The 21,385-nt window shown below is 42.8% G+C and overlaps 1 protein-coding gene across 1 annotated transcript in view; it reads left to right on the forward strand.

Annotated features, from left to right (window-relative positions):
- Nucleotides 1-3,850: 3,850 nt before the first annotated feature.
- Nucleotides 3,851-21,385, forward strand: part of LOC126259529 (putative odorant receptor 92a) — a 106,833-nt gene continuing 89,298 nt past the window's right edge. Inside the window, exon 1 of the mRNA XM_049956395.1 lies at nt 3,851-3,937. Coding sequence (XP_049812352.1) covers nt 3,851-3,937 — 87 coding nt within the window. The remainder of the gene's footprint in view (nt 3,938-21,385) is intronic.

Raw genomic sequence — 21,385 nt, forward strand, 5'->3', positions numbered from 1 at the left:
GCTGTGTCCTCCCGCAGATGACAATACAGTTTTGAGAAGACCAGACCAGACCAGACCAGACCATAGACAGTTCACTGCCAGTCTGTTTCAGTCGTATTATCCAGCTTCACTCGTAGTCGCAACGCAACACAGCTCATCATCGCTACTCAACTGTTTTCTCTTAACATTATTCACAGATATTAATGGACAGAAGCTGCTAAAATTACAACGAAGTGACATAGATACATAGAAATTACGTTACACAATAAATAACTTTACTGATATCGCGTAACCATTACACTGAATATCCGCACACAAAGTCATTACAATACAAGATAAGCAATGTTAAAAGAAGTGAAAGCAAAAAGGAACAAATTAAAAAGAAGATACAAACTGATTTCATTAATGTCTTGTACAGAAGCGTAGACGATTGTTGTAGTAAATGTACATACAGTAAGTAATACACGTCACACAAACCCGTGTTTCATACACTAGAAGTGCGCGTCTCGACTTGCTCTGCACCATTGTGGAACATTGTAAACAGTTATCGTTCACATCCTTCAGAACTAAATTTTCAGAAATTCTTTGGAAAGCTGAGATCCATTTCGATGTTTACGTTCTCCATAACATAGTAAAACATACAACATAGTAAAAGAGACAGGTACCGTAAAGGGACTAACCTCTTTAAACACAAGAGGTTGCGGCGTGCGCACGTCGTCGAAGATATGGGGTTATTAACCGTGTGCTACTGAGTAAGGAAAACAATTGTTCCATTACACTGTTCTAAAAAAAAAACTTTTTTTCTATTTCTGATAAAAAATATTGTGATCCTAGTTGTATTTTGAGTGCTGAATTGAACACTTTTTGGTTTTTTTCTGTCAGGGATAGTTTATGAGTAATCGCAATTTTATTTCTCTTTTCAGTTTCTGATATAGTGCGGTAAACGTGAGGTGAAATTCGACAAACAAATGCACATCTTTATGATGCTGTAAGTTCATCACATTAATGGAGGGTGGGATCTAACATATAATACAGTAACCTTTGTGTATACACTTTGAAGCATTTATTTGACATGAGAAATTACAGAAAATTGACAAACAATGAGCCACTGCCTTGTAATGCACATAACTTTTTTCTCTTGTATTGTGAATCTTTCTCCTCTCGAATGATATTCCATCAATAATATGCTAACATAGAAGGTACCCACTTCCCTTCATAGCGCCTTCCTATGGTAGAAATGTCTTTATGGAATCTTTCCCCACGTTCATCCGGCACGTCACTACGACTCTCTGTGAAGTAGTCCAGATGAGAGTCCATCATATGTACCTTCAAAGACATATTGCACCCCAAATCCTTATATGCTTTGATCATATCCTTCACCATTGCTTTGTAGTTAGTAGCTCTTCTTCTTCCGAGGAAGTTTTCCGACACCATCTTGAAACAGTCCCATGCGGTTTTTTCTTTATCAGTTAAACATGCTTCAAAATTTTCATCTTTCTGCAGCTCCCTGATTTGTGGGCCCACAAATACACCTTCCTTTATTTGTGCAGCTGAAAGACGGGGGAATTTGGTAGCTAGAGATGCAAACCCACAGCCTGTCGGATCCATGGCCTTCACGAATTGTTTCATCAGGCCAAATTTGATGTGAGGCGATGGAAGTAGTATATATTCAGGAGCTACCAGACTTTCACGTTGTACATTCTTTTCGCCAACTTTTCATCTTCGCCTAGGCCATTTCTTTTTCACGTAGTGAGAATTTCGGTCTCGACTATCCCACTCGCAAAGAAAACAGGCATACTTTGTGTAGCCTTGTTGCATTCCCAGTACCATAGCAATTACCTTCAAATCTGCACATATTTTCCATTTGTGTTCATTGTATTTTAATGAATTTAGCATCCTTTGTACGAATTCGTAATTCTCTTTTGTCAAACTAGCGTAAGCTACTGGAACAGAGGGTATTTTTTTCCGTTATGGAGCAAAACACCCTTCAGACTTGTTTTCGATGCATCTATGAAAAGTCTCCATTCCTGTGAAATATAAGTGAAGTTCAGCACTTTCATCAGGCCAGCAACGTCATTGCAAAATGTCAGTGCTTCGTCAGTTGAAAAATAAGAAATAAAGGCATGTTCTCTGTGCCTGAACACACTGATTTTAGTACTTTGGTGCAGTAGATTATACTCTTGTAGTCTTGAACCAAGCAGCTGCGCCTTTTGTTTACTTAGTCCTAGATCACGTACTAAATCATTTAAATCTGCCTGTGTTAATAAATGTGGCGATGACTCACTTGTGCAGTGATATAAAGAATCATCTGTGATTTCTTCAGTACTACTTATTTCACTGTCACTCGGAATTTGACCTCGAGCTCTTGAAGGTACTGGAAGGTTGTCGGAATGCTGAACTGGCATTCTCGCTGAAGGCAGATCTGGGTAAACAATGTGCCTCTTCGACTTTTTGTTTGTAAAACCCTGAATTTTTGTTAGACAGAAATAACAATCAGTAAAATGGTCGTTAGGTTCCCTCCACACCTTGGGAACAGCAAACAACGCCACATTCTCTTTACCTTTCCACCACTGAATTAGTTTGCAGTAACATGTAGCGCAACAGAAATGTGGTGCCTATTCTTTATCTTGGTCTCATACCTCTACTCCAAAGTAATGTTTGTATGCTTTCTTCATGATTGAAGAAATTTTCTTCCTATTTCTGGCAAAAGTGAACTTCCCACAGATGTAGCAGAGACTGTCCGGCTTATATCGACATCCACGACGGCGTGGCATTTCTGCAGATTTAAAAATACCACTTTGGTAATACACCTGTATTAAATTAATAATTGGGAACTAGAGGAACGCTGATGTGTAAAAACATGCAGTCGTTTTACCTTCAGCACCAGGCTCAATCAGTTTACACACAGGAACTAAAAAATTTAACCGTGCTCGGAAATATGACAGACAGTTACTTGTCAGCCAAAACACCCACTCGTTAAGACAGACACAAATGGCGGCTAACACCACTGTTGTAAACTCGATGCACCTGCCCCTAGGTGGCGTGAAGGTTTACTGCCGAGGCAGCGACCGGCTGTCGCTGTTCGAGTTTATGAGATGTTTCAGGTGGTCTTAATGACATAGGTGTGGCGGGGGATAACCTAATGATGTCTGATTCTTCCCACCAGCTGTTGCACAAAAAATTATCACGTTCTGTCACTACTGGATGCGGCAACATACCCGTATTTCTCTATAACGTCTCTGTGTTTGCCATGAATTGTGAATATACATATATATACATATTACATAAAAAGTATCCCTGACAACGATATTTTGTTTACACATTTGAATTTCCCACGGTAAAATGGTCTAGAAGCACATACTTTAATATCAGAAATAGAACCCATGTCGAACAGTGTTACAGTAGGGTGAATATTCTTTAGCTTGTATCATTGTCCTAGAGTACTGTAGTGTTTCCATCGTGAGGGAGGATCACGATAGCCCATTCTGGTCTTCCATTGATACAATTCTCCAGTTGTCTTTACGACGTTAATCAGATGCTCCACGGTTACCCGTGGTGTGTATCGTAACTAGTTCCATTGTGAAACACTTCTTCATGCAGTGCGGGTAGACGTCATCAGCCCCTCACAGCGGACCCAGCGGACCCACTGTCTTCGTTCCGATGTTTCCATTCCATACATACAACTTGTGCTAAAGTAGCAGCTCTTCGTAGAAGAGCCGTAACACTTCCCTTGGAGAGACTAATGTACAAAACTTCCCGCGCAACATAACAATTTAAGTATCACAGTTCCAACAGTTGCCCTACAGAAATCGCCTTATCATTATCCCTTCACAGGCAGCTCTGTCGTTTGCGTTTCAGGTCGGTGGATGAGATGGAGTCTATCCTGAGTGCGTCAATTCTAGTGCAGTTCCTCGCCAGCACGCTCGTCATCTGTTTCACTGCGTTCGTCATCACAACGGTGAGTAAGGCTCAGATCAGTGGCCCGCGCTAGAATCACTGATATTTAGACACATTTTGATCATAACAAATTATAAAGATTTCTGTTGAGAGTGTCACAACAGATTAGAATTGTCAACTTTGTTTATAATTAACTAAAAAGCCTGAAACCAGCTACACCATATGCTTTCGTGAATATGTTGAGCAAGTGAACTATTAGGACTCATTACTTTTGATAATATAAGCAGAAAGACAGAGAAAGCGAAAGGTGTAGTGGTGAAAAGAGATGCGTATTATTCTAACAAATTTCTGTCTGAATAATTATTCGAATAAGAAGGTCACTCAAACAAATTTATTCGCCGACATATTATCTGTAAATTAAATAACGAATAACATATAGTGCCACGGTATTTTATTTGTTTACTTCTCGTATAAAATTAGTATTTGTTTTCTTGACTCAGTGCAGTTTCTGTTTTGTAAATAACTTATTAATGGTTTGTCTGGATATGTGCCTTTTTGGCTCAGTGCCTTAAGTTCCAGACTTCCCAGACTGCAAAACTTAGCTTGTGTAAATTAAATGCAATAAACAGTCGTAGGTTCTGCAACATCCTTAATGGATAAGCTTAATCCACAAAACTTAGGCTTAGGTTTCAATCCCCAGTTCATCCTACCATTTCTCTGGTATTATCGTTTCTTTCACGTGTTACAGTGACAATAAGTCAAGTCAAGTTTCGCCATATTTCTGAGTACGTGCTGGAATGTTGATCCCCCTCTGACTGTATCTCTCAGGTGGGAGGCAGTCAGGGGCACACCACCGTGCCTAGTAAAGCATTGCCGTGCTGAAACCATCCGTCAAGTTGAGCACAGCTTTATGTATTATGTATTGCGTATTGAACTGAGGACCTAGAAACGATGGATAGGCTTCGTCCCCGCTGTAGCCCTCAGCGGTTCACAACCCCACAACAGGCTACAGCACTCACCGCACCGCCGCCCCTCACCGCATTCTCTGTTGTGCGGTTCGGCGCCCGGCAATGTGTCATACCCGACGAGTGTAACCCCAAATGCTTGCATCGTAAAGTAATTATGGTGTACGTGTACATGGGGACTGTTTGCGCAGCAATAGCCGACACAGTGCAACTGAGGCGGAATACGGGGAACCAGCCCGCATTCGCCGAGGCAGATGGAAAATCGCCTTAAAAACCATCCACAAGCTGGTCGGTACGCCAGATCTCGACACCAATCCGCCGGGCGGATTCGTTCCGGGGACCGGCGCGGCACGCCTTCCCGCTCGGGGAATAGCGCGGTAGACCGAGCGGCTAGCCGGGCGAGTAACAGCGAGTACAGCGTAACAAATGAAACATGAAAAAGTGCATACGCGAGCGGCCTCAGTCGTCACCAGCGAGATGGACATGGAATATATTACGCCTTTTTTCTCACAAAAAACGTACTTTACTATAATTAAAAAAAATATTTATCTATCATTTCGGTTGCTTCGCACGCCGCACATTGTAGGTTCACTTGCATAGATGTTCGAGCATTTGGAAAATATAGCAACTCACCTAATTTCATGCAATCAGTTTTGCATGAAGATCTCGTCAGTAAAAATTTACAAATATCAGAGGAAAACCCCATGTCAAACAAGGGAGCGCCGATACCGTGCGTCATTATCGGAAACGAGGCATTTGGTATCTGAAAATATAATGCGTTCTTATGGAGGAAAGAGTTTAATAAACAATAAAAGAACCTGTAAAAACCGGTTCTCTCGGGCTAGGCAGTTTATAGAGCACACACTGGCAAATAAATGGAGAACGGAAAATTTTTCAGCGTCCATTGGATGTTCGAGGTGATTTTGCAATTTCTGTAATAAATTTTACAAAATAATGTGACAGAAAGAAATGACTAAATTTATGACCTATTGTACGTCCCCTAAGTACCGGAAATTCTTCCAAGTCCTACAAGCTGTCGAAAGTCATCATGAAATTTGTAATGGGATGCAAGGAAGATCTGGATGTTTGGACAAGTGGACGGACGCTGAGGACAGCCACACAAGTTGTCCACGAGACAAGCGGCTCACAGTTGGCAGCGTGGAGGCTGCTGGCTGTCGCAGTGAACCAGTACAGCGGCTGCAGTGCGAGAACTTTGTCTTTTTATTGGCTGTAGCAGACGCCCTGCCTAGCGCGGTACAGCCCTGATTCATTACCGACCCAGCCCCCTTCATCTGTCTCTGCTCCTGCCAATACGTCTCTTCCTCCCACTGCTAACGTGATGCAAGAACTGTACGTAAGCAGCCAAAGATAAGGACACAACTGACAAAAACTCTCAATGTTCAAAACATTTCTTAGATTGTTGACACTATCGGATATGCGTGTCTCCGGAGTATAATTACGTAATTCGTGGTTGTAGTGCTACAAAATGAGTGGACCAAGCAAGAACTTCTAAGATTAACGTCGCCAGACTTTTGACCTAAAGTCCCCGTAACGCTGCTAGACGTCCAGAGTCATCTGATGTGTTTTAGGATTAACTCTGAGTGAGCTTGCCATTAGAATGTGAAATAGTTTTTCGATCCGACATGCGTCTGTGCAGTTAGGCAGAGCTTCGAGATTCCAAAATTTCAGAAGAGAGACACGGTTCGAGTACTTGACTGAATTCGTAATACTGTGGCACATTTGCAACCTGTGTATGTAAAGAGACGATTTTAAGACGGTTTCCACCTTTCTATACGAACTGCAGCTACTGCAGCAAAGTCTTACTCCCGATTTACGAACGTGTAGTCCACCTTTATTGCTGTCCATGACCAAGGGAGGCTTTCAACAAACTTGAGACATAACAAAATGGTTCAAATGGCTGTGAGAACTCAGAACTAAAACCTAACTAAACTAAGGACATCACGCACATCCATGCCCGAGGCAGGATTCGAACCTGCGACTGTACCTGTCGCGCGGTTCCAGGCTGTAGCGCCTAGAACCGGTCGGCCTCAGCCACCCCGGCCGGCGAGACATATAACAGCCAAAGCAATGTCAGAGAAAGCGGGCCATGTGTTTAGAGTGACATTATGACCTAAGAAGTACATTTTATTATGAATGCAATTTGAGAAGTGAAGTTAAAGTGGAATCACAACGAATTATTTGCCAAAAACTACAGCGGAATATGATTTCTCAATTTATGCTGAAGAAGGTAATGAGCTGAAAGTCATACATCGAAACCATGATTAAAAAGGAATTCAGGACTGCTCTGCATAGGTAGAACGTATTTTGCTTAGTGTCACAACGGTAAATCTTTGTAAATCAAATAAAATTTTTGATGAGACATGTAAAAAACGAGTTGTTCTGAAAACTAATTTAAAAGAAACAAAAAGTACATTCCTTTACTGAATGACAAAGTGCTGGAGCTATAAAAGCAACTGAATTTCAAGTTTATCTATTATCCATAACATCTTTATTCGTGGATGACGAATGTGTTTTTACGCATTTAAGTGAATAATGTTTCGAATAATAATGGTTATTCACGAATAACCAATAGTAATTTATGACTGTATTCGTTACTCGCCATTTGCATAAATTTCGGCCAATCTGTGCTGAGCGAAGCGCATCGTGCGTGCACACATGACAGATTCGCAGCTTGTGTGCAAGTGAGTGCAGCCGCATGGTATCCGCGTGGCCCAAGCGTCTATACCAGCCGCGTGTTCATACGCCCACGCAGCTGTCAGCGGAGAAAATCTCCGACCCATCCGGGAATGGAACCCGGCCCTTAGGATGGACATTCTGTCGCGCTGACCACTCAGCTACCGGGGGCGGACGGCACCCTCGCTGTTGATGTTGTATTGTAATGACCTGCCTCACAATACTAGTAGCAACCTCAGAATTTTTGCAGATGATTCGATTACGTATGGCGAAGTATTATCTGAAAAAAGGTGCATAAATATCCATCAAGATCTTGACAAGGTCACACGTACACATCACTCCCTAGGGACCGAAAAGACAAGACCAACTACAGCTTCCACAGAGGCAATTAAGCAGTCATTCTTACCGCGCTCTATAGAGATCACAACGTCTAGTACATTTCCAAGAACCGTCTGCCATGCATTTCGTAGAGGCTTGTAGAGTAAGTATCTGCAGGGTTATTTACAATTATCTTGACATATTATAGTAATTCCAAAAGATCGTTGTGACTAGAGTGATTTTTTGTTGCAGTGATCTGCACCAACATGGCTGCCAGACCAACGGGGAAGGCATTTTGCATGTTGGAAATGTGCGACAGTGAGTCCCATCTGGAGTGTGTCAGAAATTCAGGAGCACACTTAACAAGGCTCCACCTGCCACATGTTTCACTTAAGATTGGGTACTTAAATATTAGAAAACTGGACGTCTATGTAAAGGCAGACATTTTGGGGCAGCTGTGACTGATATCGATGCAGACACTTTAGGATGAGTGTAGGTGGGATTGGACTATAGATGGGACTGGTGGCATGTGATTAATGGTTCACACACTGAACGTTTGTAAACATGACACTTGACAGCTCTACGTCATTTTGAATAACCCTGTGAATGTAGACGTAGGAGGGATGCATGAGAAGTGTGAAGTGCTCCACAATAAAGTGATAGGCACTGGAAGGACTTAATGGCTTACGAAAACCATTGCATATTTTTCCAAATGAATTCATATAATAACTTCATTATATTCAGAACATTCATTAAATAGACTAGAGAAGACCAGTTAAATATTTGCGTGCCAAAATTGAAAAGCAGTGCCAGATATAAACTATTACTGTAAAGGATGAAGTGATGCTCTATGAAGCAAATCCGTCTTCAACCTTGAGCTTTGAATGCTTGTTGATTTGGTTTTACTAGAGAAACCCACCATGTAGTTTTAACTGTAAAACAGGTTTCCCAGGCATCTAGAAAAGTATCCTGTAGCTTCCCGTGGAAGTTCAAGCGTAGTGTGGCTTAGCATTTTTCACAAACTGTGTGTTGGCTCCTGTTTTGGGTTCTTCTGTCCACCTTTATGTGATGACTTCTCTGATGATTCTAGCAGTAAGATTATCAACTATCCAGGCACTCTGCTGACACTGTATATTCTGACCAATCTTCTAAACATCAAGTGATCCAGGTCATTAACTTTTCAATGCGAACATAACACGTGCCCCTGGCATTCACCCTGTCATTTTCTTTATGCTTCAGACAGTTGTTAACTATAGAAGGAAGAAAGAGCAAACTAAATGGACTGCAGAAAACACTGATGACTGATTATCATCGACCACTGACCAACTCTGACCATCGATCATCTTCATCAATGACCACTGAACATCATTGAGCAATCCAGACATCAACATACATTATTGATCATCATCCTTTCTCAAATCAGTGAATGCCACTGAGCACTGATCATCACCACTGACCACTTATTATCATTACCCAATGATCATTGCTGATCGCTTATCAACATTATTGACCACTGACCATCATTGTCCATGAATTATCATTGACCAGTGACCATCACTGACCAATGACCATCAACACTGACCACCAGTCTTCATCACTGACCACTGCTCATCATTGATCAGTGACCATCATTCACCACTGACCATCATTGACAAATGATCAACACACTGACCACTAAGCAATGTTGCACCAATAATGTAACTGTTGTGTCTAGACAAGACAGCCTAGACACAATGAGAGGAAGCCGAAAGGCACGTGCTTAAACTCACGCAGGATGGCGTAAGGTCTGAAACAGGATACGTAATGAATGCTATAAACAAAAGTACGTAGCTTCTGGAATACTTAACTTTAATCCACATTTGTAGAACATCGCTCTTGATGATACATTAATAGAATTCAATATCAATTGAATACGGCACCTTGCTAGGTCGTAGCAAATGTAGCTGAAGGCTATGCTAACTATCGTCTCGGCAAAAGAGAGCGTATTTGTCAGTGAACCTTTCCTTGCAAAGTCGGCTGTACGACTGGGTCGAGTGCCAGAACGTCTCTCTAGACCTGCCGTGTGGTGGCGCTCGGTCTGCTATCACTGACAGGGGCGACACGCGGGTCCGACGTATACTACCGGACCGTGGCCGATTTAAAAGCTACCACCTAGCAAGTGTGGTGTCTGGCGGTGACACCACATTCCTCCCCCGCAAATTGGCGAACCGTTGTGTTATAAGGCTTCCGCCGCCGTGGGGAGGACCCCATGTTGACGTATGCGACGAGGTGGGGAGCCTAACAACAGGCGAGGCTGTGCCACCCGCACCCTGCCATTCGGTCCGAGGGGAGCTAGGAAACGCCTGAAAACCTAGTCCAGAGTGCACGCCAACACGCGGTGTATGCGCCCGTAAAGAGACAGGAGGGGCCGAAGAGTCGACCTCCATCGCGTCGGGGCACCCGACAGGCGAAGACGACATCTGGTCCGGATCGGGCAAGAGTTCCAAGTCGGAGGACAGCTGGTCACGGGAAGCGATCGGCGGCGCGTGACCCAGGGAGGCGCCCGGCGGCTGCAGCGAAGCGTCCACTGCGGGCGTCGCCGGCGGGAGAACAGGTGGCGGCGGCGGCGGCGGCGGCGGCGGCGGCGGCGGCGGCGCGTCGCCATGTGGCAAAATGGAAGGCAGCGTCGGTAACACCTGGGGATGAGGCGAGCCAGTAGATGGGTCCCCAGGGCACCGACCGGACGGCACCGTCGCTGAAAGCAGACGGGGAGCGGCAGAACCCGTGCGACGACAGAGGCGCAGTTGATTGAGATGCCGACGCACCTCACCAGAGGCCCCCAAAACCAGATACATAGCGCGGCCGAGGCAGCGAAGAATGCGCCCTGCGAGCCAACGCCGTGAACCGCGATAGTTGCGATAATATACAACGTCGACTGGAGCAAAAGCAGGTGGCTGCCGCTGCACAGGAACCAGATGCGGCGGATGCAGCAAAGACATCAAGCTTCGATGAGGACGACCGTGGAGCAACTCAGTCGGCGAGCGACCATCTCGGGGCTGAGAGCGATACGAGGACAAGAAGAGCAATAACGCGTCCTCCAGAGAATGCGACTCTTTCAACTTCAACATCTGGGACTTGAAAGTCCGGACCAATCGTTCAGCGGCGCCGTTTGACTGACGCGAAAACGGCGCGGATGTCAGATGTTGAATTCCATTGGCCTTGCAGAATGACTGAAATTCTGCGGACATGAATTGTGGGCCATTGTCGGAAACAATAGTCTGCGGAAGACCTTCAATGCAAAAGATAGCGGATAACGCTTGGATGGTAGCAAATGACGTCGTGGAAGACATCCTGACAACAATAGGAAAATTTCTGAAGAAATCTACAACAATCAACCATCTAGCATTCCAAAATGGACCAGCAAAATCTATGTGCAAGCGTTGCCAAGGGGAAGTGGCATTCGGCCATGCAAAGAATTTCCGTGGTGGTGCGGAGTGTTGTTCGGCACACGCCATGCAAGAAGAGCACATATTCGTAATCGCAGCATCGATTCTGAACCAAGTACAGTGCTGACGAGCAAGTTGTTTCGTCCGCACTATACCCCAGTGTCGTTGGTGAAGAAGCCGTAAGACAGAGAACTGTAACGAACGTGGGACAACGACCCGAGACTGATCATTATCAGAACGCAACAGCAAAACACCACGTCGTACAAAAAGTCTCTCCTTGTGAGCAAAAAATCGGCGAACCAACGGATCCTCGATCCGTGATTTCGACAAGGGCCATTGCGTAGCAACAAAACGCAGAACGGTAGCAAGGACAGGGTCAGCAGTTGTGGCTGTAGCTACACGACGAAAATCAATCGGAAACGATTCGACCACGTCATCGGTTTCCACATCAATGAACATGCAAACAAGTTCGGAAGAATCGAATGCTGTATCCTCAGCAACAGGCAAACGGGACAACGCATCGGCGTTTCCGTGCTTAGCAGTGGACCGATACAAGATATCGTAGCGGTACTGCGAGAGGAAAATAGACCAGCGAATGAATTTCTGCGCTGTACGTGGAGGTACAGGCTTGTTCGGATGAAAAAGCGACGTCAAAGGTTTGTGGTCTGTGATGATGGTAAAGTGACGACCATACAAGAAATCGTGAAACTTAGTAACACCAAATACGAGAGCCAAAGCTTCTTTCTCGATCTGTGAATAATTTCTTTGCGCAATGAGAACAATTTTGACGCAAAGGCAATAGGGCGATCGTGCGATCCATCTTTGTGCGCAAGCACAGCACCGATCACGAAATCCGATGCATCTACCATCAACAAAAGGGGTTTCCGGGGATCGAATGGCGTAAGGCAAGTATTGGAAAGCAACGCCGATTTCAACTGGCGAAAGGCGCGTTCGCATTCCGTCGTCTAGACGAACGGAACACCTTTACGGTGTAAGCGATGAAGCGGAGCTGAAATGGAAGAGGCATGGGGAACATATCGATGATAGTAATTAATTTTTCCCAACACACTCTGTAGCTGCTTCAAATTCTGCGGCGAAGGCAAGTCTTGTATGGCACGGAGGTGCTCTGGTCTTGGATGTATGCCTTGGGCATTGATTACATGTCCCAGATAGGGTAAGTCGCGAGCAAAAAACACACATTTGTCCTTCCACAAGTGAAGACCATTTTGTCGCAAGAACTGAAATAATGTTCGGAGGTTGGCTAAATGGTCGTCTTGCAGTCCACGCAAAGTCTCAAGTTTCCGGAAGGTTTTGGCAAAATTACTAAGGGCGATGCCCAGAGAGAAGCCTGCACACGTTCAATCACACCTTGTGATTCCAATTCGTGTAATGTTCTTTCTACCTCATCACGCAATGCGTGGGGAACATTGCGCGCTCTGAAAAATTTTGGTTGCGCGTTTACTTTCAGTTCCAAATGTGCTTTATAGTTCTTAGCGCAACCAAGGCCCGGTGCAAAAATGTTTGCAAATTCTTCACATAGACTAGAAACACTGGCTGAAGGCACAGTCTGGTTCACTGATAGGACCTGATTTACTATAGACAAGTTAAACAACTTAAATAAATCTAAACCAAACAGGTTCACAGCAGAAGAAGAACGAAGGACGTAAAAAGACACAAGTTTTGTTTGTCCCTTGTATGTTGCAAGAAGGCTGCACTGTCCTAACACAGGGATATTCTGACCTGAATAACTATTTAACTTAACATTTGCGGCACGCAAGGGAGGTGTGCCCAGTTGTTTGTACGTGTCTTTATTGATCAAGGAAACCGCACCTCCGGTATCGAGCTGGTACGGGATCATGTTTCCATTAATGTCCAAGTCCACAAAAAGTTTATTGTCCTGCTGACGACAAGAGCGACTGTCTCGTGCAATTTGAACAGACACTGGCACAGAATCACTTGCTAATTGACGTGATTTCCGGCGACGTCGACGCACACTTTTTGTGGGACGCACACAGTCACTGTTAGAGAGATTGGCACTGGGCGGAGTGGTATGAACTACATGAATGTCCATGGGCGAAGGTTCACGAGCCGGAGTATCCTTGGTTCGATTCCGATTCCGGCGTGAAGTAAAGGGCCTCGAATGGTTGTTAGTGTCCAATCTGAGCTTTTTCTGGCAAACACTCTGAACATGTCCTATTTTATTACAGAAAAAGCAAATAGCTTGGCGTGACGGGCAATTCTCACGCGAATGTCTAGTAGCACACCGCGGGCATGATTTCACTGCATTTGCTTGCTGCCGCGGGACACGTGGTTGAGATCGTGGCGGCAGCTGCGCGGACGAGCACGAGGGCTGTTTACCGTTCCGTGCAGCTCGCCCGGCGGGCCGGTTAACGTGACACATGGCTGGTGAAGTTGCAAATGATTCCTGAGCAAAGTCAAGCGTGTCTTGCCTATCCAATATGTCGATCACTTGTTGAAGGGAGGGATTGACTAGTTTCAAAATTTGCTCCCGGATACGAACATCAGAAACGTTCTGTGCAATTGCATCACGTACCATAGTATCTGAATAAGGGAGCCCACATTCACACTCAAAAGCACAATCCCCAGTAAGGCCTTGCAAAGTTGCAGCCCACTCCCGATTAGTTTGACCGGCCGTACGTTTTATACAAAAGAACGTATACCTTTTTGCAACTACATTGACTGATTCCTTGAAATATGCATCTAATGCAGACAAAATTTCTTCGTAGGACAGAGTTGCTACGTCGCGGCGGGGAAATAATTTCACAATCACACGGTACGTCTGCACCCCTACACATGATAATAAGTGAGGCTGCCGCTCGTTACCTTGAATTCTGTAGGCGGCGAGATGGAATCCAAATTGGCGTGACCACTCCGTCCAGCTTTCCATTGCCGCATCGAAATGACGAAAAGGTGGCGCAACTGCGTTTTGTGGCTGCGGTAGCGGTGGAGCGCCGGCTGCCGCATCAGTTTGCATTGCACGTTGACCCTGGACGAGCTGTCCAAGGGCATCCAATAACGCCTGCGTCTGCTGATTCTGCAAGCGATAAAATTCGTACAGTACATCTGGTGATTGTGGCGAAGCCATGACACAAGTAAATTAGGGCAATACGAACGCTAAATCCTCTTTTGAGACTCGTCGCCAAAAATGTTGTGTCTAGACAAGACAGCCTAGACACAATGAGAGGAAGCCGAAAGGCACGCGCTTAAACTCACGCAGGCTGGTGTAAGCTCTGAAACAGGATACGTAATGAATGCTATAAACAAAAGTACGTAGCTTCTGGAATACTTAACTTTAATCCACATTTGTAGAACATCGCTCTTGATGATACATTAATAGAATCTCCATATCAATTGAATACGGCGCCTTGTTAGGTCGTAGCAAATGTAGCTGAAGGCTATGCTAACTATCGTCTCGGCAAATGAGAGCGTATTTGTCAGTGAACCTTTCCTTGCAAAGTCGGCTGTACAACTGGGGCGAGTGCCAGAACGTCTCTCTGGACCTGCCGTGTGGTGGCGCTCGGTCTGCTATCACTGACAGTGGCGACACGCGGGTCCGACGTATACTACCGGACCACGGCAGATTTAAAAGCTACCACCTAGCAAGTGTGGTGTCTGGCGGTGACACCACAGTAACAACCATAACAATTAATTTGTTAAGACCAATTTGTAGACGAATTTAAGGTCTAATAGTTGACACCTCAGTAACTAACATCCCTAGTAGGTGATACATCCAATAACTGGTACACCCAGTAGCTGACACCCACTGCAGATACACACAGAGTTTCGTGAGTTTTAACCATTGGATGCCCAAGCCTTTTTTTCTAACTTGGATGCCTAAGGGGGGGGGAGGGTTCGGCGAGCCCACAGGTATTAAATAAGTTTACTGACGAAAAATTACAACTTTCAAAATGATTTATGTATTTTAACTAAGGCATTTGTTTATAAATGTTGTTAATTGTTATAAATATTGGATTGAGTGAATAAAAAATTGACATATTACAATACAAATTACAGATGTGTTCATATACAATAGACTACTCTGAGTCCTCAACTTCAAGGCAAGAGACACACTTCACAATTTTTTCTGAATGTGTGTTACACACATGTTTACGACACTGTCCTCAATACTGTTTTGGTTTACTTAGATTGTTGTACTTCTGCTTCTTTGTTTTAGCTTCTCTTACAAAAATAGGGCACCGACCTTTCCCTGCAGGATGCTGACGTGCTTCTGTTGTCACTTCTTTGATTTTCTTTTGTAGAATAGTCTCCATTGATTGAACAATTTGGTTAGATGACCCTCTTGCATTGGTACTTCTTTCTTCTACCTGCAATTTCACTAGTTCCATCCCAGCTTGCAGAAGATAAAGTTTCTGTTTGTTGTGTTTCTTTTCATTCCATCTTGTATGTTGCTGGATGAATATGGTGGTTGCATTGATAGCACAAATGTCGATGAGAGAGTAAAATACAGATAGATGCCGTCTCTTTGTTCCCCTCTTGCAGGTGCACATACGCGCCATTTGATCAATGGTATCAATTCCACCTTTAATGGATTTATAATATTCATTTATCTCGGTTTTATTATTGTCTCCTCCAACAGTGCCTTTACCTTGGTGCATTGTTGACAACATCAGTAAGTTTTTACTTGGTTTCGTTTTTGCTATGTAGGACACCAAAGTTACTAGAGGCTTACCTGTTGATGGGTCTGTGAACAAGAACATTGATGAATATAGCTCTCGATTTCACGTGTTCTTAATTATGGGTGGAATATGCTTCGTGTTTGACTGGAGTAATTTTGTAGTCTTGGTATAACTCTTCCGCCAAATCCACCGACGTGTAGTATTGGTCTGTAGTAATATTTCGAGCAGTATTTTTCACAGGTGCTACCAGACATTTGACGACAGCTGCTGAACCCCGTTCTTCTTTCGACAAATTCTGAACATTCTCTGTATAGGGTTCCATATTCAAGACGTATATGTCAGCTGCATCGGACATCATGCGCATAAGGATGTTATACTTGCCCGGTTTATCTTTCGTAAGTACTTTGAAGGGGCAGCGCCCTCTAAACAAGCTGAGCATCTCATCAATGGTGAGGTGCACCCCTGGTTTATACAATAACGGAAACCTATCATTCACTTTGTTGAAAACATCACGGATTGCTGTTAACTTGTGTGCTTCCCTTCTTAGCTGGCGGGTACTTTTGTCATCAAACCTTATGATTGCAATAATTTCCTTGAAACGTTCTCTTGCCATAATACCCTTGTAAACTGGCCAACCCATTACGTCTGACCAAAGATCGTGTACACTGACAGAGTTGCCCTTATTTGGCCCCATAAGTATTAGGATACCTATAAAGGCATACAATTCTTTCTCATTAGTCAAAGTAACATTACGCCTAACTGCCTCTTCATTTGAATGTTTTACTATAACATCCATGATGTCAGGCATAAGAAGTAACTTCAAGGCTTTTCCAGGTGAATGGCAAACACCAGCTGGAGTTACTCCTGCCTGCTCTCTTACTATATTAGCAACGGACTTTATAACAATATGTTTACGTAATGTGTATACATAAACATACAGTTATAAATGTCCCCGTTCGTAGTCGCTAATTATAACAATATGTTTACTTTTGTGCTGTAACATATAGCTATAATCAGCGGTGGAAATATATTTGCGAACGCCGACCGTGTGTGGCTGTTTCTTGTTGGATCGTCTGATCAGTCGGAAGGTGCATTGCAGAGGAGAGTAAATGCCTATTCAAAATATAATTATTTTTGGATAGCTCAACATGAATTTCCTAATGGACCGTAGTTTATCATGCATTTACCAGTAGAATATGGCGCGGAGAAAATATTTCGCCGTATACAACTTCCGTCCGATTTCGACGAAAGAATTCGTGACTGTGAACTCTCTATTTGGCAGAAACATAAAGAAAATTAAATAACTTCATGAAGGAGTGGGACATAGATTCTACACTAAATAAATAGTCCATACAGTAGTTCCATTTAACTCTGAATTTATGGCAATTAATAGATGAACTTACACTGCAATGAAAGATTTAACATGGATGCCGTTTTGACTGGCACTTCTCTTCTCGTAATAAAAATAATTCCTTTGACGTTTTCACATACACGTCGCACAATAAATCTACTGTTATGCAGTATTGCACTTTTAGTATTGCACATTTACTTTACACTAAAATAATATTATTTTTAACGATAATAATACGGCGGCAAGACATGCGCGTCCGACAAAAGTTACAAGAGACAATAGAAGAATAAGTAACTGTTCATCGAGAATATCTCGTACATAAAAAAAAATGTGTAAAAGTGTTCTTCTTCTGTCCGTTTTTCGCTAACTGTAGCTGTTGCCGAGCGACTGCTCGATTAGTGAATGATAAGGCAATCACATAATGTTACATTGCCTTCCATGGGAATCTTGTAAATCAAGGAGATTACCAAGATTCACATGTTACCGTTAACATTATGGGATTGAGTACTTTACAGATTTACATTGATCAAACACAGTACTCCTGTCATTTGTTTATTAGGATTACACAAATGTGGTGATCTCTCATTCGTAGACTAAGACAATTCTTAAGGTAATCACACACAAAAAATTTAAAAACTAAGACAGTAAATCTACGAAGTTTACAATGGAGATTATACATTATACTCATTATAGTTTCTTTTTTTTTTTTTTTTACAGAGTTCATAACGACCATCTTTGTGGCCTCAATTTATTGTCCAGAGCTCATCGGCTCTTTGCTCCTGAAAGAAAACACATAGGATTCATCTTTTTATACACACATAATTCTCACACATGTAATTTCTCACACGTGTCCATTTTTATACATATATAATTCTCACACATGGAATTTCTCACACGTGTCCATTTTCCATTGCTCACTAGTTGTCGTGATTTTTACGCTTTCATTGTTTGTGTATTTGACAGGTAAGTTAAAATTTGATTCTTCTCCTGGTGAAGCTTATCCCTTGAGAAGTTGGATCGCTACTTTGCGGTCTCCGTGTAGAAAACTTTTCATCAGCTCTGGTGGGCGTGTCTCACTCGCACGTTACGTACACACGTTACATGTAACAGAAAATATAAATACCCATTAGTCTAAGAACTAAGCTGAAATCTAATTTTAGGACTTGGCATTCATAGGAATTTGTCACTATTCGCGTATGGTTTGGCTGTTCGCATTTCATTCACGGGATATAACATTAGCATAGTATGTGATATGTTGTGAACCCATATACGAGTCTTTTATTTTGGGAGCGCCTTTCATGGAAAGTCCGTTTCGTCGAACTGCAGCGGGAGTGCTGTGCTAGTACATCACATTAAATTTAACGCGTTTGTTGCGTCGATGGACGATGGCGCAGGGTGATTGTTAGAGCTGAATCGCAACTCGAAGCGCTCACTAGCCTCCACACGGTATTTCAGCTTTTCCGCGCACGGTTCAGTGAACACGTTGCGTCGATGGTGTTGTGGTATTTTGTGGTTTGCTGAGCTGGTGCAGAGGGACGAGGATTACCAGGGACAGAGACTCCATTGAAACCATCCCTGTCTCCACATTTTCCAGCCGATTTTGAAGATTTTAAGGTAGACTAGCGCTCGCACTTTGCAAAGCAGCTAACACACTTGATTTCCGATGGACTGCACGTAATCACATCACCGCCTTCGGTTACACAACCGGACTATCACTGTCCGTCGGCGTATCTGCACGTTTAACACTTTTTATCTTCATCGTGAATGAAATTATCACTTACTTATAACAACGATGCATTGCTTCGTGTCTGTGGCAGACTTCCACAGCAATTTAAGCCTTCACTTATACGCTACTATGTACACAATTTTTTTTACAGTTTATACTCAAATATTTTGTCTCACTTTGTAGCTTGCTAATTGAGAGCTTCGATTATCATGTCCATTTCAATTTCTGTGCTTTGTTGGTAACTACCTTAACATTTCGCTTTACATTGTTCTTCATCTTTCTCTAAGACTAATTATGCTTTTAGTTCACAGTCACAATACATTAGTTTCTCCGATCTGTTAGCAGTTATTATTATTTTAATTCATTTGAATCGTTCTTTCTATTCATTAAAGTTATCACTGTCATTTCAACAAAAATCCTCTTTTTACTAGATGTGAGGATCAATCAGTCACATTTGATCGCCCTCTCACATGAGAACAGAACACCATTCAAGAAAATATTCAAATTCCTTATCACGATCTCGGTTTGCGTCTCGGGTTGACTTTCAAAGGAGAAATAAAGACATTTCAAAACCAGCTTTTCCCGATTTCGTTCACGGGTTTCCTTTTGAAAATCGTATGCCAAACAAGCCTTCCACGTCAACCGCATTCCTCAATCTGTGACGTCAAGTCTACGGGACGGGTTTAGGCGGGTTAGGATATTTACACAAATTCAGAAGAAAGACATAGATATAATAGTACATAGAAGAAGAAATCTAGCAAACAACTCCTTGTTCCTTATGACTTAGAAATTAATTTTCCTTTGCGCCGTACGTCTGCGTAAGCGCTGCAATTAAGAACTAGTTGCGCTGTTTTGCCGGCGGTTTCATTGTCATTTTATTCTCGCCTTGACGCCTGCTTGTGCTACACTGCATTGACCTCTCTATATGACCTTAAGTCATCATTGCTTTGTCCTTGCCACTTACGTTCTTATACATGGTATTTATTTCACTTATGGCTTTGAAAGTATCTGACCTGCGTATTGCTATTACAATTAATGCTACTTTGTTTATCTAGCTGAAGGATAGCGCTTTCGTGGTCATGTTGGTACTTACAAGTAACTCACATGATTCGTAAACATTACGTTATTTTAATGCAGAGATGAACCTGTTCCAGATTTCTATGTACATTAGAACTTAATCTAGACATAGCTGACTTATAAACTGGTTACTTGTTTTCCTTTTTAGTGGGATCAGGAACCAATAATTGTCAAGCGACCCTTGTCCTTGACGAAAATAAATTTCATTTCTCGATCATTGCTCCTTGAACTTAAAAAAATTTATTACATACTACGTTTTATTTTCACTTCTTTAGCATTTCATATCGCAGAAGCCGGCTTGTTAGGCACATCCTTCGCTTTATATTTCATTTTTCTCTCTTAAATATTATCTCCTTATAACTAAATCTTAAAACTAGAGTTCTTGGAGTTGATCACTTTCTTTGTTAAACAAGAAGTATTTTAAAAATTATTTATCAGCTTCCAGAATGAGTTTGGAAGGCAGGAGACGAGATACTGGCAGAAGTAAAGCTGTGAGTACCGGGCGTGAGTCGTGCTTCGGTAGCTCAGATGGTAGAGCACTTGCCCTCGAAACGCAAAGGTCCCGAGTTCGAGTCTCGGTCGGGCACACAGTTTTAATCTGCCAGGAAGTTTCATATTTATCAGCTTGTCTGTACTTAAATTATGGCTCAAGATAACATATTTTAAATTCTCTGCTGTATAGCAAGATAGACTCACTGCCGTGTAATTTATTCCAAGCATTTTTTTTTTTTTTTTTTTTTTTTTTTTTTTTTTTTACGAAGTCAGATCAGTTGTCAGTCACTAGCGGCTAACCTTCTCTTGCCATTATAAAGCTTTCCTTTTGACTTATTCTGTAGCATAATACTTTTTAAGATCAGAGTGATGGTATAACCCTTTTATTTTTCCATTTGCGGGATTGCGGGATCAGTAATCAGATAACAACCTGTATGCGGTATACGAAGGATCTCGTAAGGTCCCTCAAAAAGACTTTGCCATTTTCGATTTTTGTGTAAGAGCAACGATGGTTTAGAGTGTGTTTTTTGCAAGACCTTTTCGCCTACCTTATAAGTTAACACCTTATTAATATGCTTGTCATACGCCTTCTTGCGTAAATTGGCCTGGGTGGTCAACGTTGTTAGAGCTTGTCTTATTCTGGCGTCTAAACTAGCACTTGTGTTGTTACACTTAGGAATTGAATTGACCCATTCATTTTTCTCTTGGTCAGAAGACATCAACTCACTCGGAGTGAAACCAGTAGACAGGTGTGGTAGATTATTCACAATTTCCTCGAAAGGTGACACAAAGTCAACCCAGCG

The sequence above is a fragment of the Schistocerca nitens genome, chromosome 5, assembly GCF_023898315.1.
Source record: "Schistocerca nitens isolate TAMUIC-IGC-003100 chromosome 5, iqSchNite1.1, whole genome shotgun sequence".
Lineage (NCBI taxonomy): Eukaryota > Metazoa > Arthropoda > Insecta > Orthoptera > Acrididae > Schistocerca > Schistocerca nitens.